Raw genomic sequence first — 13827 nt, 5'->3', positions numbered from 1 at the left:
ACTGCCGGCCCCGGCCCAGTGGCTCCGTGGGACGAGGCGGGGAGGGGGCGGCTTTGGCGGCAGAGAGGAGGGGCCGTGGCGGAGGAGCGGGCTGCGCTCGCGGGGGGCGGGCCGGCGGGCGGGGAGGATGCGCGGCAGCCCGCGGCCCCCGAACGCAGCGCTTTTGTAAGAGCTGGCCCCTTACATATGGAAATGACGCTCGCGCGGGTCCCCATTCGCGTCCTTTTGAAGGACGCCCGTCCGGAACCGCGGCGCCGGCTGCGAAGTATTGTCCGGCTTCTTGAACCCTAACAAAGCGCCCTCCTTCGCTTTGCAGAGCACTGGAGGCAGGCAGCCGGGTGTGCGGGCGCTCCGGAGAGGCCGACAGAAGGTAGGCGAGGGCGGCGGGGGCCGAGAGAGCGTGCTGCCTGGTGACACAATGGAGTGTCTCAGGCTTCTGGTGGTGGCGATGGACAGGTGGGTCGGGGACACGTTGCCGGTTGCCAGGGACCTGGGCGGCGCGCCTGCCCTCTGGCCGCACCTCAGCCTCCCAGACCTGCAGCGCCTCTGCCGCCCTCTTGGCTCCGGCCGCAAGCCTGGAGCTGAAAGCTGCTACTGTCTGTTGGTCCAGGCAGCAGATTTGAGTCCCAGAAGCAGCAAAAAGGGTTGCTGTTCTGTTGGTATGTGCCGCCCAGGCAGCCCTGTGATTGAGAAGCTGAAGAGAAAGCTGCGTGAGGTACCCCGAGATGTTAGCCTGTGCTGTTTGTGTAGCGCACAGCTATTTGGAGCCTTTAAAGTGGAGATTTTAGGTGTGTAGGATCAATACATGTAGAGACTTTCCCAATACAATTACTAGGAAAGGGGGAAACGACTCCAGTGACAAGTCACCAGAGCCGAGAGATCGAAGTGTCTAATGAAAGTGAGGAACGTCAGGGGAGGAAGCTTCCAGGGTTCCAGCTGAACTCTACAGCTACTAAACTGGCCCCCACAAAAGGACAAAGCTGATGGAAAGAGTTACTGCTTAAAGCCCCCACCCCACCCCCACCCCCGAATTTGAAAGAGAGACTGAAAGGGGCGATTTTCCTAGCCTCTGACCTGATGAGCCATGGTTAAGGTGAGAATAAAATGGGAGCTGAAACTATTGTTCTACCTTATGTCATGTTTCTAGACAACTTGGTTATTATGAGGTCTTCAGCTCTCTACTTCACTGGGACAGATCCCCTCCTGGTGTTGAGGAATTACTGAGATGGGCTTGTCCTACAACTCAGTTCTTGACTTTACTACTAATAAAAGCAGATTGATAGTTGTCTTTGTGAGTGTCAAGGTAGTTTTAGTATAAGAATCCTGATTAAAGTCCACAAGGGCACATAAGATAGGCTCCTAGGACCATGGAAGATTTCTTAATTGGGTTCCCTTAGATACCTTAACATGAATTTGTATGTGTTTACATACTTCCTAAGGCTTAATGATCTACAGGAAATACATTTTGTTTTCTGTCAGCATAGTTTTATCTTGTGTCTTCTCTAGTTGTAGCATTTTACTTTTTTAATATTTATTTTTTAGTTGTAGGTGGACACACATTCTTTATTTCATTTTTATGTGGTGCTGAGGACCGAACCTAGTGCCTCACATGTGCTAGGCTAGCATGCTACCACTGAGCCACAACCCCAGCCTGAGTTGTAGCATTTTATATTGGTGGCCTATCTGGAATATTGGTAGATCTTGCTCTGAATTGAAAGTAGCTGTGAAATTCCCAGGTTGTAAGAGTAACATTGCAGGATGACTGAAAATGAGTTTGTGTGTTTTCTTCAACTGTTGTCAGTGTTCCTCTTTGGGAGGTGATGAGAACTGCTGGGATGGAGGGTTGTTTGCAGATTTGTTTATTTTCACCTGTAATCTGGTGCTTCTTTACAGGGAAGCATCCTGAACCGCAATGTAGATAAAGCAAATGAGTTATACTTAAGCAAAGACCTTGCCAAGACAGGGAGAGGTTTTACTGGGGCAATAGAGAAGAAGCCATCATAAGCATGGACTTTACATTAAAATGTCAAGGATCAGTCATTTTAATAGGCACTTGCCCAGAATGACATGGGCTTCTTTTTTCTTATTTTTTCATTTTAGATATGTAATGACCCTTAATATCAAAAGATGTTAACTCACACAGGGGGAGAATCTGGCTCCAATGAATTCTGAACAGCCAATCTTCATTTAATAGGCAATGTTCTTATCATGAATCCAATGTTGTTCAAGTAAATTGTTTTAAATGTCACTGAAAATGATTTTCTAAACTAACATTTCACCAATCTTGATGCTTCCATTTGATGTTGGTAATGAAAATACATTTTATCGGTCTTACACTGATAAAGGCTTGGCAAGTTTAGCCAGAAGCATTTTAGAGGGATTCAGATAGCCCAGAGCCTTTTCAGAAGGCTTATTTTTGTAGATGCCAATTCATTTGTAAGCCAATAAATAATGCAGTTTGAATTCTGGCTATTGATCTTGCATCTGTTAGGCAGAAGCTTGTGGGGAGACTTACTGAACCTTGCAAAGTGATATTTTTATCCCACTTACAAATAAGATAGAATTTTGAAAAGATTATGGGATTATACAAGTCAACAACATTGAGATTAGTATTTTTATTATTATTATTTGTAGCAGCACTTATTCAAGCTTTTGGATGGAAAAAAAAATACTACAAAGCCATCTGTACCTAAAAGCTCACTTAAAATACAAAGTTGGGAAAATATTATTTATGGATGTGAGAATAGAAGCGCTTCACTTATACCCCAGGGAACTGTACTCATAGATTTAGGCATCCTAAATTAATTTGAATAAATATGGCTCAAGAATTGAAAGTTGTTATAAGCTTTCTCTTTTAGAAAAGAAGTAGTCAACGTGCAACTCTGTTTTCTGCTCCCATAATTTTACTTAGTAGTTGATTATAGGTTATTGGATCTACCTTGTGCTAAGCTGATGTTTTTTCCCATCTACTGCCCTGAGTTAACTACTTGATTGGGTAATCCACCTGCTGTTAGGTTTAACAAAAGCCTGGTTTGCTGTAACCTTCAGGGTGGTAAAATACTAAAGCTTGTTTATGATTTGGTTTAAGTGCTAATAGGACACCCTTAGTTCAATAAAATTTTATAGTATATTTAGCACAGATTACTGTTTTCTTTCAGATTTATTTAAATGTTACTTTTTCCTGTGTAGTGGCACTTACATTTTTTTATAGTATATTTTTATACCACAGTTTTATTCCTGGTAGCACCATGTTGCTTTTGGTAACCAGCCTGGTGTGAGGGGCTATTGGAGCAGAGAGGAGGCTGATTGTGATTGGTTTGCTGCTGAACAGCCATAGTTTTTGGACAGAAGGGTTCTCCTAATGAATATGCAAATGGGAGCGATAGCTTTTTTTGGTTGTTGTTGAGCTTTTTGCTAAACTTGAATTTATTCTCATCACTATTTCCTTTCATGCTGAAATTAGTCCAAAATAGTAAGCCTGGAAATCTTTGTAACAGATTAAAGAGTTTGTAGAAGAGAGAGAAACATTGCAATTTGATCATGGGCATTATTGGCTGACTTGCCACAGGGTGAAAGCTAAAGGCCTAAATGAAAAGGCTCCCCAAGCAGTTTGTCTGTGTTCATCACTTCAGTCCCCAAGTAACTTAATTAGTCACTCGGTGGTCACTGCTCAGTCTGTGGACCCCCAACAGCTATGTCTGAACACAGGTCCGAAAGCATCTATTATGATGTCCTAGAAGGGAGAGCGGCTGAGCCGAGAGGGGCATCCAGACATTCCACAGAGCTGTTCAGCTGCTGGACCATCTGGAGGGGAAATCAAAGGCCTGGGCTAGGGGCTCTGGCATTGTGCTTATTTATTATTTGGGTTTCACTTGCTAGACTTTGTCTCCTTTTCACTCCCTCCAGCCCAGAACAGACGTCCCTGTTGGCTGGGGTACCATTCTTTCAAGCTCCTTTCTGTACCTCAGATGCTGGAAAGTTCATAAGTTCACATAAGCACTTCATCCTGGCCTTGTGTCTGCACTCCATTATTCCTGCCACACCTCCACCTATTCCTTTTGCAGTCCCAGTTGGTCCTGTAATTCCATCAGCCAGGGCAGCCAAGTGGAGCACAACAATGCAGATCTGTAATGGACATCCCTGTCAGAGTCTGCAGCATTTTGGCTGCCTTATTTTGAATTATTTGGAAGAAAGATGTTCTGAACAATTGTCATTATAGCTGGTTATTGGGTGGTAAATGTTTTGATTAATGATTCTGTGCATCTGCCTCTTATTTAACTATCCCTAGTTAGAACTCCCAAATATTACCCACCCTGGCCCTTTTATTCCAAAAGAATCATAAAGGTCCCAAACCACATGATTGGGAAGGTCCTTGGTGAGGAAAGGCTTAGGTTTATGGCAAGTTTCATAAAATTGGAATTGTTCTTTGCAATTTGAAGGATTTACCACTCGAGCCCAACTTTTTAAATCTCTAAGATTCCTGCCACTGATGGATGCCAGTTAGGCTTTGGCTCTGGAGTGCACTAGATTGTATACTTAAGTATTTATTTGGGAAGATTAATTGAACAATTATCATTTCCTCAGCAATGCCCATATTGATGATGAGACTCTTTATGATCATTTTATATAAAAATGTATTTTTTCCATGCCCAAATCCCAAAGGTGCATTAGGAAAAAAGCATGCTTATTCTATCTGTGTATCCCAAGAGACTTGCAGCCTGTACTCATTCAGTAAAGGGTTCAAGGGAGGGAGCAGGTAAGGATTTCACTTCTTCCCATTCTAATTTGGAAAAATTTGTGGCCAGGGAGTATTCCATGGTGGCTTCTCATACTGAGTACTGTTCAGCTGGCTGACACATAAGGTGGAGTTTAAGTTTGTCAGTGGTATCATTCCAAGTGTGGTCCCGTTCATGTGTTCTTTGTGCATTGGGGGATAATTTATTGCCATACCAGATTTTAAGTTCAGCTCTACCCCTATATGAGTTCTGTATCCTTGAACAAATTGCTTAATTTTTCCAAGCCCCAAATTTTAATACCTTAAATGGGGATTCTGCTTTGAAGAATGGGGGTGGTGGGGAGGGTATTAAATAAGATGATAAACTTGAAACGTTTAGCATAGGCCAGCTCATAGTGAATGCTCAGAGATTAATCACAGCAACAGTAATTATAATAAATTCTTCTGAATTCTCAGCTACATTTCAGCCTCTCTGCTTTTATTTGATGTTAAATGATCAATAATCTTCCTTTGAAGATTGAGGAAGCATGAACATTACCTGCTGCCATTATCATTTAGAAATCTAATGCTGTTTATATGCATAATACATTCAGTGCCTGCTCTAAAGCTCTGTTCTATGACTTTCCACACTTCCTGCTTTGCTTCTTTGAAGGTAGATTTATGACTGATTGACTTAAGTTACTCACCTAAGTTTGTGCCTCCTTTGTGAGACTTGGGTGTTTTCTTGGTTGTTTTTCAGTTCCCCTCTTATATCACCTTTCTCTGGGATAAGCCATTCTCACTTTGCTTGCCATATTTAACCTTCAGAACAACCCTCCAGAGGGGTATTGTTATTCTCATAGGATAAATGAGAAGACCTGAGAAAGTGTTTTAGTACAGATTTTCCTCCAAAGTTTTATCCCATAACAACAACAAAACGTAGCTGCAGTTTGTGAATCCATTGGTTTAATTACTAACCCATTGAACTAAGCTTCAGATGGCTTTATAGAGAGTGGTTTAGTAGTCACTGCTGGCTCTGTACTTCTGCTTAGTATGTTCAAGACTAAAAATGCCCTTAAAAAAGAACTGGAAGAGGGAAGTGGAGGTGTATGTGTGGAAGAAATAGGTATTTCAAATTTTTTCCCATGCTTGTTCCTACATCTCCCCATTCAGGGTAAGACTCCTCTCAGGGAATGTCCATGTAGTAAGTCAGTACATGAGGTTGATCAAGTCCCTGGCCTGAAGAACAGTTTGAGGGAAGGCATAAAAGAAATAGAATTAAATAAAAATAAAATAGTAGGTATGGACCTTACTCTTAAGGAACTTTCTGCTAAGTGGGGAGGAAAAAAAAAATTTGCACATGAAATTGCTGATGAACATTTGGAGAATAATATCAACCAGAAAAAAATACATTCTGTGCCAGATGAGTGCTTGCAGCTTGTCACCATGCATAGCAGCTCCTGGATGTTTTATTGTGAGCATTTGTTTCACAGGGGTGGGGCCTCCCCCCCTTCAGTCCAAAGAATGTTTTCCTAAGCTTGGTATCTTAGGAAGGAGGGAGATGGAAACATAAGAAAGGAAGGCTGCTACACAACAAAAGAAGTTCAATTTAGCAAAGTTGAATGATCTCCCCAGAGTGGGGCATAATAGTTTATTAAATTCAAAGCAGCAGGCCAGTTGCATGCCTATAATCCCAGCAACTCTGGAGGCTGAGGCAGGAAGATTACAAGTTTGAGGTCAGCCTCAGTAGTTTGAGGCTCAGGCTAAGCAACTTAGTGAGACCCTGTCTCAAGAAACAAAAAGAGATGGGATATAACTCAGTGGTAAAGCTCCCCTGTTTTAATCCCATCTACATCTATATATGTATATCTGTATCTATAACTATAGATGGGATTAAATGAGGGGAGCTTTACCACTGAGTTACATCCCATCTCTATATATAGAGATAGATATAGATATAGAAGTAGTGTGTGTGTGGGTACTGGGGATTGAACTCAGGAGCACTTGACCACTAAGCTACATCCCCAGCCCTACTTTGGATTTTATTTAGAGACGGGGTCTCACTGAGTTGCTTAGTGCCTCGATTTTGCTGAGGCTGGCTTTGAACTTGGCAATCCTCCTGCCTCAGCCTCCTGAGCCATTGGGATTACAGGCATGGGCCACCACACCTGGCTAATCCCCAGTATTAAAAAAGAAAAGAAAGAAAAATTCACAGCAGCACATCAGATTAGGACTTTTCAGTGTATTTTGAGTTCTACTGCTCTCCTTCATTGACTTAGATGGATAAATTGCTGCACCTTAAAAATAATTTTAAAAAGAGGAAGTGTTAGAACTTTTTTTTTCACTTTTGAGCTTTTAAATATTATGCAAAATCAAGCAAAGGTAGAATGTCTGTCTTTTCTGAAGGTGGTCAGATTACAACCCAGGGGACTGTAAACCTCAGACTGAGCCTGAGAGCCATAGCAACACCGCAACACCAAAAATCCCAGAGCACTTTGGGGAGTCTCAGCAAATCTTGGTTGACAATTAACTGGCAGACACTGAGTGAATCTTATTAGCCAAGCCTTGGCTTTGTCTAAATTCCTACCTCTTGTTACTTTGCCTAACACCTTTGTGTTCCTTTTCTGATGCTTTGATGTTTATATAGCACTCTCAACTTATTTTGAAAATATTTGCATAGTGATTAGTTAACCCAACAGACCAACCCTGGGAAGACAGCCAGAGCCAACAGCACCTTAGTAATGGGAAACTGCTAATAGGAGAGGAGACCTCCTCAAGAACAGGGACTTGGACCCAAACCATGGCATGTTGTTTTAATGAGTGGTCCTCATAAAAATTGAATTGTATGGCAGAGCTGATCAGGACTCTTCTTCTGAATCCACCTAAGTTTGTTAAGGTCGTGGATCTATTTGGGCTTGTCATGTTGTAAAGTTGTTTATGAACACCCAGCAGACACAGCTGAGAGAAGCACTGATTTGCTACAGAAAGCTCTTTTATCTTCATTACTGGCTCTGTTCAACATGCTAGCTTACCTCTTCCCCAGGTAGTAATGATTGTCTCTATGGAACATCACCTCTAATTCAGAGTATTTTCTGACCCAGTGCTTGGTTTAGTTGAAGATGCTGCCTTTGTTGTTGGAGATGGATAGCAGTGCTGGGGATTGAACCCAGGGCTAAGCATATGTTCTACTGCTGAGTTATACCCCAGCCCCTAGGCTGAGAGCTTGATGTCTGTGGCTGAGATCACTGTCTCAAGGGTATGCAGTTGTATTTGGCATCCATTACATCATAGTGAAGTTTCCTCCAGATGTTCAGGCTTCAGGCTTGCATCAAAAGACCTAGCACATTAGAAATGAATAATTGAGCAAGAAAAAAAACAACAACCTATTTTAAAGCATGAAGTTCTTAGAATTTTATGATGTATATTTTTAGCAAAAATATGACTCAGAGCTATTGATAACTCTAAGTATTTGACCAATCTGAGGGAAAGTGGCAAGATGGAAAGTCCTGGGGTTGGGGTGAGACAGAGATGCAAGACAGGTTAACCAGGCATAAAGGGGTGAGCTGCTCCAGAGAGTTCTGGTTCCCTAAGAGTCTCTGATTCACAGAAGCCAGTCTGTGACTCCTTTCAGACCTTTCTGTCACAAGGGTTGGAGTGGTGTTTTCCCTTTTCTCTAGGCAACTAAGCATTACCTAAAGCTCCCTGGGACTATGGTGAGCTTCAGGGAATACTCTTCCTGTCACACTTCATGTAATTGCACCAACAAAGTTAATTGAGTTGCTTTGTGAAGCTCTCATGTAAAAGGCATCTGGTCTCATGTAAACAGGGACATGGTTTTGTAGCAAATATGTTCAGCCAGTGTCTCTTGTAACTATTATGGGCGGCATCTAGGCTGAACGAAGTGGAACTAATCAGCCTGGCCACACTGCCAGATCCTAGCATCTAGGCAGGTTGTGTGGAGCATGCAGACTTGTGTGGAGGCTCTGGCTTGCACAGTTGGGTGGTGCTAACAGTTGGCTCATTTCACTGGACTGGCTGTCAGAAGCGGCCTTTCACCTTCTTTAAGTCTTGAGCAGATGAACTGATAGGGAGAGAACCACTTGTGGGTTTGAATTTGATAAACCGGACATCCACCTAAGGAGCAGGAAGGAGAAGAGGGTGTCTCTCTGCCTACATGACCTGTTCATCCTGGTAATGTCACCCCCAGTGTGATCGAGAGGTACCCCTGGTGTGAGTGTGCGTGGGAGCTCTAACGGCCAAAATGAGGTCCTGGACTTGCCACGGGTTGTGTCAGAAATATAATGTCATACATAGAAGAGTGTTCCCAAGCAGCACATAGAAGAGTATTCCCAAGCAGCTCGTTGTGCCAGGAGAGATAGGTGCACCAAGAATTGACCTGCCCCAACCTGTCCTTGTCTCTGTCTTGCACAGGTGAGCGCTGTGGGCTATGGGATGGATGAGGTGGAGCAGGACCAGCATGAGGCCCGACTCAAGGAGCTGTTTGACAGTTTTGACACAACAGGCACCGGGTCCCTTGGACAGGAAGAGCTCACTGACCTTTGCCACATGCTAAGCTTGGAGGAAGTGGCCCCGGTGCTGCAACAGACACTGCTTCAAGACAACCTCTTGGGCAGGGTAAGATGTGAGGAAGAACTATGAGTCTGTGGGAAGAGGGGTGCGGTTTCTGTCTGGGTGCTTGGGGTGGCGCAAGCCCCATATGTTGCAACTTAGCCGTTAACCCGTTGAAAAGAAAAATGTAATGGCCATGAGCAGTGCAGTGTGCTTGGGTGCTTTAGTTTAGCTGTGGAATCATGTTGTGCACTGAGCGTCATAGATAGAGAGAAAAAAAAAAGATATTTCCCACTTTTTGTTGTTATTGTTCTTTGTGAATCATTTCATTGACTCCACATTCATCACTGGGACAGAAAGGAGGGGGCAAGATTTCCATGGAAGATAAAGAAAACACAGCAAGAAAACCGCCCATCACAGGAAGAGCAGATTTCTGTTATGACTTTTGTTCCTGGTAAAACTATTTCTTGTGTGGATTGTTTCTGGGTGAAGTATTAATTAAACCTTCCACCCAGGAAGTAAGACAGGAGGGTAAGTAAATACAGTGTAGCCTCATTTAAAACCCAGCACGACTTGCTTCCAGCAGGGATGTGTGAGCGTTGCCAACGTTAACTTCTACAGTTGACAACAAATAGTCACGCTTTCCCCATAGATCTGCTGCAGATGTGAGTGAGAGGAGGGAAGGGGACTCACATCCCCCACTCTTGTGCTGATAGTGGGAAGGACTTTTTATGTCAAGACCTGAGATTTTCTTCAATTTTCATAATTATAATTAATGGATCATTTACAATGTAATACAATATTTACATTGCTTTGGGTAGTCTTTAAAAAAAAGTTGTAGATGACACAATGCCTTTGTTTCTTTTATTTATTTATTTATTTATTTATTTATTTATTTATTTATTTATAATGTGGTTCTGAGGATCAAACCCAGTGCTTCACATGTGCTAGGCAAGCGCTCTACCACTGAGCCACAACCCCAGCAGAATCTTTGTTGTTGGTTTTTGGAATGCATGAGAATAAAAGGTAGTACTTTTTGAGCTTTGTTGCTGTCATTGCTGCCTCTCTGTAGGCAGAAGTTTTTATCATGTGTAGATTGAGGAAGCAGTCATGAAGCTTAAGTTTATTCTAGTGACTGAACTTCCTCTTCTTCATTTTATTTTCACTGTCTCTTGGCTGACAAGGTGGGTAAATAGCCTGAGATGCAATGTAGTGGCTGTCTATAACCTGAAAGACACAAGAGCAGTGCTTATTTTGAGATTAATATAGAGGAGGTGACAGTCCCATGACTGTGGTGTCAAGAGCAATCCGAGTTCTTCACAAAACTGGGGCCATTCTTGGCCACTTTGGGGGATTAACTGCTTGTGAATATATATGATTCCTAAAAAAATGCCCAAAATCTTGCTTTGAAAGCAATAAAAGTGGATGCTTTGAATATTCAGCCATTTGCTCCCCATCATATAATGCACTCAAATGTTTTTGAGTTCTGCCTCAATTTTAGACAAGGTGGGGAGCAAAAGAGTGGCATCCCCCAGTGCGGTCCTTGAATATCTCAGGGATATCAAAGGACATATCTGTTTTAATGGTACGAAAGCAGGAGAAAACATGATATGCCTGATGATTTCCTTGAGAGGGTTCCTCAGAGTCAGCGTTAATGTGGAATCCTCTGCTGCAAACAGACTGCACCTTGGCAGCAGATTAATAGTTTGCTCTCCAGATGTTGCACATCTCTGCCCTCATTTGGTAGACTAAAACCAGGGAACAGCTATCGATTGATTTGTTAACAACTTGACACCACCAGCCTGCTTTTTATGTTTGATATTTGCCTGAATAATGAATACCTAAGTGGACTATAGTGTGATATTTACTTAGTGAGCCAGTGATAAAAGTTAAGTAGATGTATGCATATTGATTTCATGTGGGAGGTCCCTGGTGATTGTCTTGAGGGCAGTGTTGGCATGAATTAACACACTACTGTTAAATTTGCATTTTTTATGGAATTGAATTATTCTCAGATGATCATATAAACTCGGCCATATGCTGTTAAGATATCCTATATGGTTTATGATTTTAAATGATAAAGAAAAAAATCCTTAGAATTCACTGGAGCAATCCAAGTGCTCTCACCTTCATGTATGTTGAATAGGGATCAGATGAGTTGTTTTTAATAAATACAAAAATTTTTTAAGTGACACATAGTAATTTTACATACTTATGGGGTATAGTGTGGCATTTTAATACATGTATAAGATATATAATCATTAGGTCAGGGTAATTGGCATATCTGTCACTGCAGGCATTGATCAATTCCTTTGTTAGGAGCATTCAGAATCCTTTCAGCTATTTTGAAATATTAAATTAATTGTTGTCAGCCATAGTTATCATATAAGTTGTTTTTAATGCCAGTCATCTTTTTTCTCTTTGGAAGGTATTTGTAGAAAAGCTTTCAAGGGTTAGCAGCTTGGTTTAATAAAAAAGGGGAAAAGGTAGCATGACAAATCTGCATATGCTCATCTACTTGTAAATTCAACAAATATGAATTGTGTGTGTCCTGCATGTCAGTCATTCCACTAGTCTCATGGTATTGGTACAGTTTATTTATGTTTATTACAAGCTGCAGTTCTCCGTTAAATTAGCTTTTGAATGCATTAGGACCCATCAGCTTCCTGGATACTTATGACTTTAATTTTATGTTTTAAATCTTAATGAGCATACTTTTTAGATGCAATAAAACTTCCAAGTTTTACCTCTATTGGAATTAGGCAGAATTCTTGAAAAAGAAATAAGAAAGTAAAAAAGCATTTTCTCCCTCAACCAAGAATATGAGTACTGTCTATTTATTTTTGTATTTGGCAGTCCATCTGCAATAACATTTTTTAAACCTAATGTTTCTTTTAATAGGTGTTAAGTAACTCAAATCCACTTGCAATTTTTATGCATAATAGGTCATTTCCTCCCAAATCATCTTTCAAATCATGTATATTTCTTTATAATTTGAGTCCATATTCCCCTAAGCATGGTGGTTACTTTACAAGTGTTTGAAATGCTTAATGCTTATCGATTTCTAATTGGAAGGAAAGGGGACATTACTGATTTGTGTTTCCTATTTGATAATCTGAAGAGTTCATCCATCTCTTTCTCATCAACCAAGCACCTGTCAGGTGGGTAAGGCCCTGACACAAGGGACTTCTTAATGCCACTGAGGAATTTAAAGTCTAATTGGGTAGTGTAACTGGCAGGTGAATACTATAGGGAGAAAGTACTACAAAATTTTTAAGAAAGAGAATCATGTTAGCTCTCTCTCACTGGGCCAAAGTATCATTCAAGCAATTGATACTAAACTGTATGTGCTTCCTGTTTCTTGTTCCTTTCAAACAATCCTCTCTCTTTTCCCCTTCCCTTCCACATAACTGTAATCCCAGTGGCTTGGGAGGCTAAGACAGGAAGATCACAAGTTCAAAGCCAGCCTCTGCAACTTAGCAAGGCCCTAAGCAACTTGGCGAGACCCTGTCTCAAAATAAAAAATAAAAAGGGCTGGGGAATGTGGCTCAGTAGATTAGCACCTCTGGGTTCAATCCCTAATACACTCCCCTACCCTCACCACCCCCCCCCCCCAAAAAAAAAAGAAAAGAAAATAGGCATAAAAAGAAGATAGTTTGTTTTGGTATTGTTGAAGCTCTTTATTATATTCAGTTTTAAAAATGCATTTCCTTTTCTTATTGTTACATACCTACTTTAAGAAAAAACAGCTCCCTGAAGTTCTAAAGTATTTCATTGCTATGTTATTACTTTCATATGAATTTGAATGCTAAAATATCTCTCTGTCCTTATTCCCACTCTTTTGAATGGGAATAAGCCACTTGGCAGTAGAACTCACCGTTGGCTTCCAAATAAGATGTGTGAACTTGGGCCATCAAAGGCACTTTGAAATTTTTAGTATTAAAATTTGATAGCTATACAAATATATAATTTAGCTCAGCTTTCTACCTTTCATTTCAAAGTGCTTGTGGTTCTTTTATAAATGTCATGATTAATTTCAAATGGTAGATTTACTTCTTTGTTTCCAATTCATTAAGAGCATTTTAAGGTTTCTTTCTTTAATATATATTTAATCATTTGAAGAGAAAATCAGAAATAGAGAAGTGCTTTTAGGCAGTGATTATTCTCTGTGTGCAAAATTACACTTCGTCATCAATCACCGCCTATTTTTTGTATCTATCCTGTGATCATGCTACTATATCATATTATTGATCTGAGACCTTTCAAACCTACTGCAGGGAATGGTAGAAATGTTCCTTGCTGCATTTCTCAAATGCCTGGCCCTTTGCCTTTTTCTTACTCTTAAACTACCACACTTTAACCTGTAGCCATGAGGATTATATGTGTGATTCCTCCGTTGGTCTTGTGACTCCAGGTGAATTATCATTCTCCTTCTGAACAGGAGTCTCATTTGAGGTTGATCTGAACTCCTGTGGGTCTGTGGTTCTGCATTTATAGAAAAGACCTTCTAATGAGGGGGTTGTTAGATTTGTGTCTGTTCTGTG

At 41.2% G+C, this 13827-nt stretch overlaps 1 protein-coding gene across 1 annotated transcript in view; it reads left to right on the top strand.

Annotated features, from left to right (window-relative positions):
- The first annotated feature begins 426 nt into the window (after window positions 1–426).
- The window catches only part of Nin (ninein), a 104396-nt gene continuing 90995 nt past the window's right edge, over window positions 427–13827 (top strand). Inside the window, exons 1-2 of the mRNA XM_026391069.2 lie at window positions 427–456; window positions 9146–9349. Coding sequence (XP_026246854.2) covers window positions 9167–9349 — 183 coding nt within the window. The 5' untranslated portion in view covers window positions 427–456; window positions 9146–9166. The remainder of the gene's footprint in view (window positions 457–9145; window positions 9350–13827) is intronic.

The sequence above is a fragment of the Urocitellus parryii genome, chromosome 6 (assembly GCF_045843805.1).
Source record: "Urocitellus parryii isolate mUroPar1 chromosome 6, mUroPar1.hap1, whole genome shotgun sequence".
Lineage (NCBI taxonomy): Eukaryota > Metazoa > Chordata > Mammalia > Rodentia > Sciuridae > Urocitellus > Urocitellus parryii.
The sequence above is the reverse complement of the archived record's forward strand: the minus strand, read 5'-3'. Positions and strand labels throughout refer to the sequence as shown.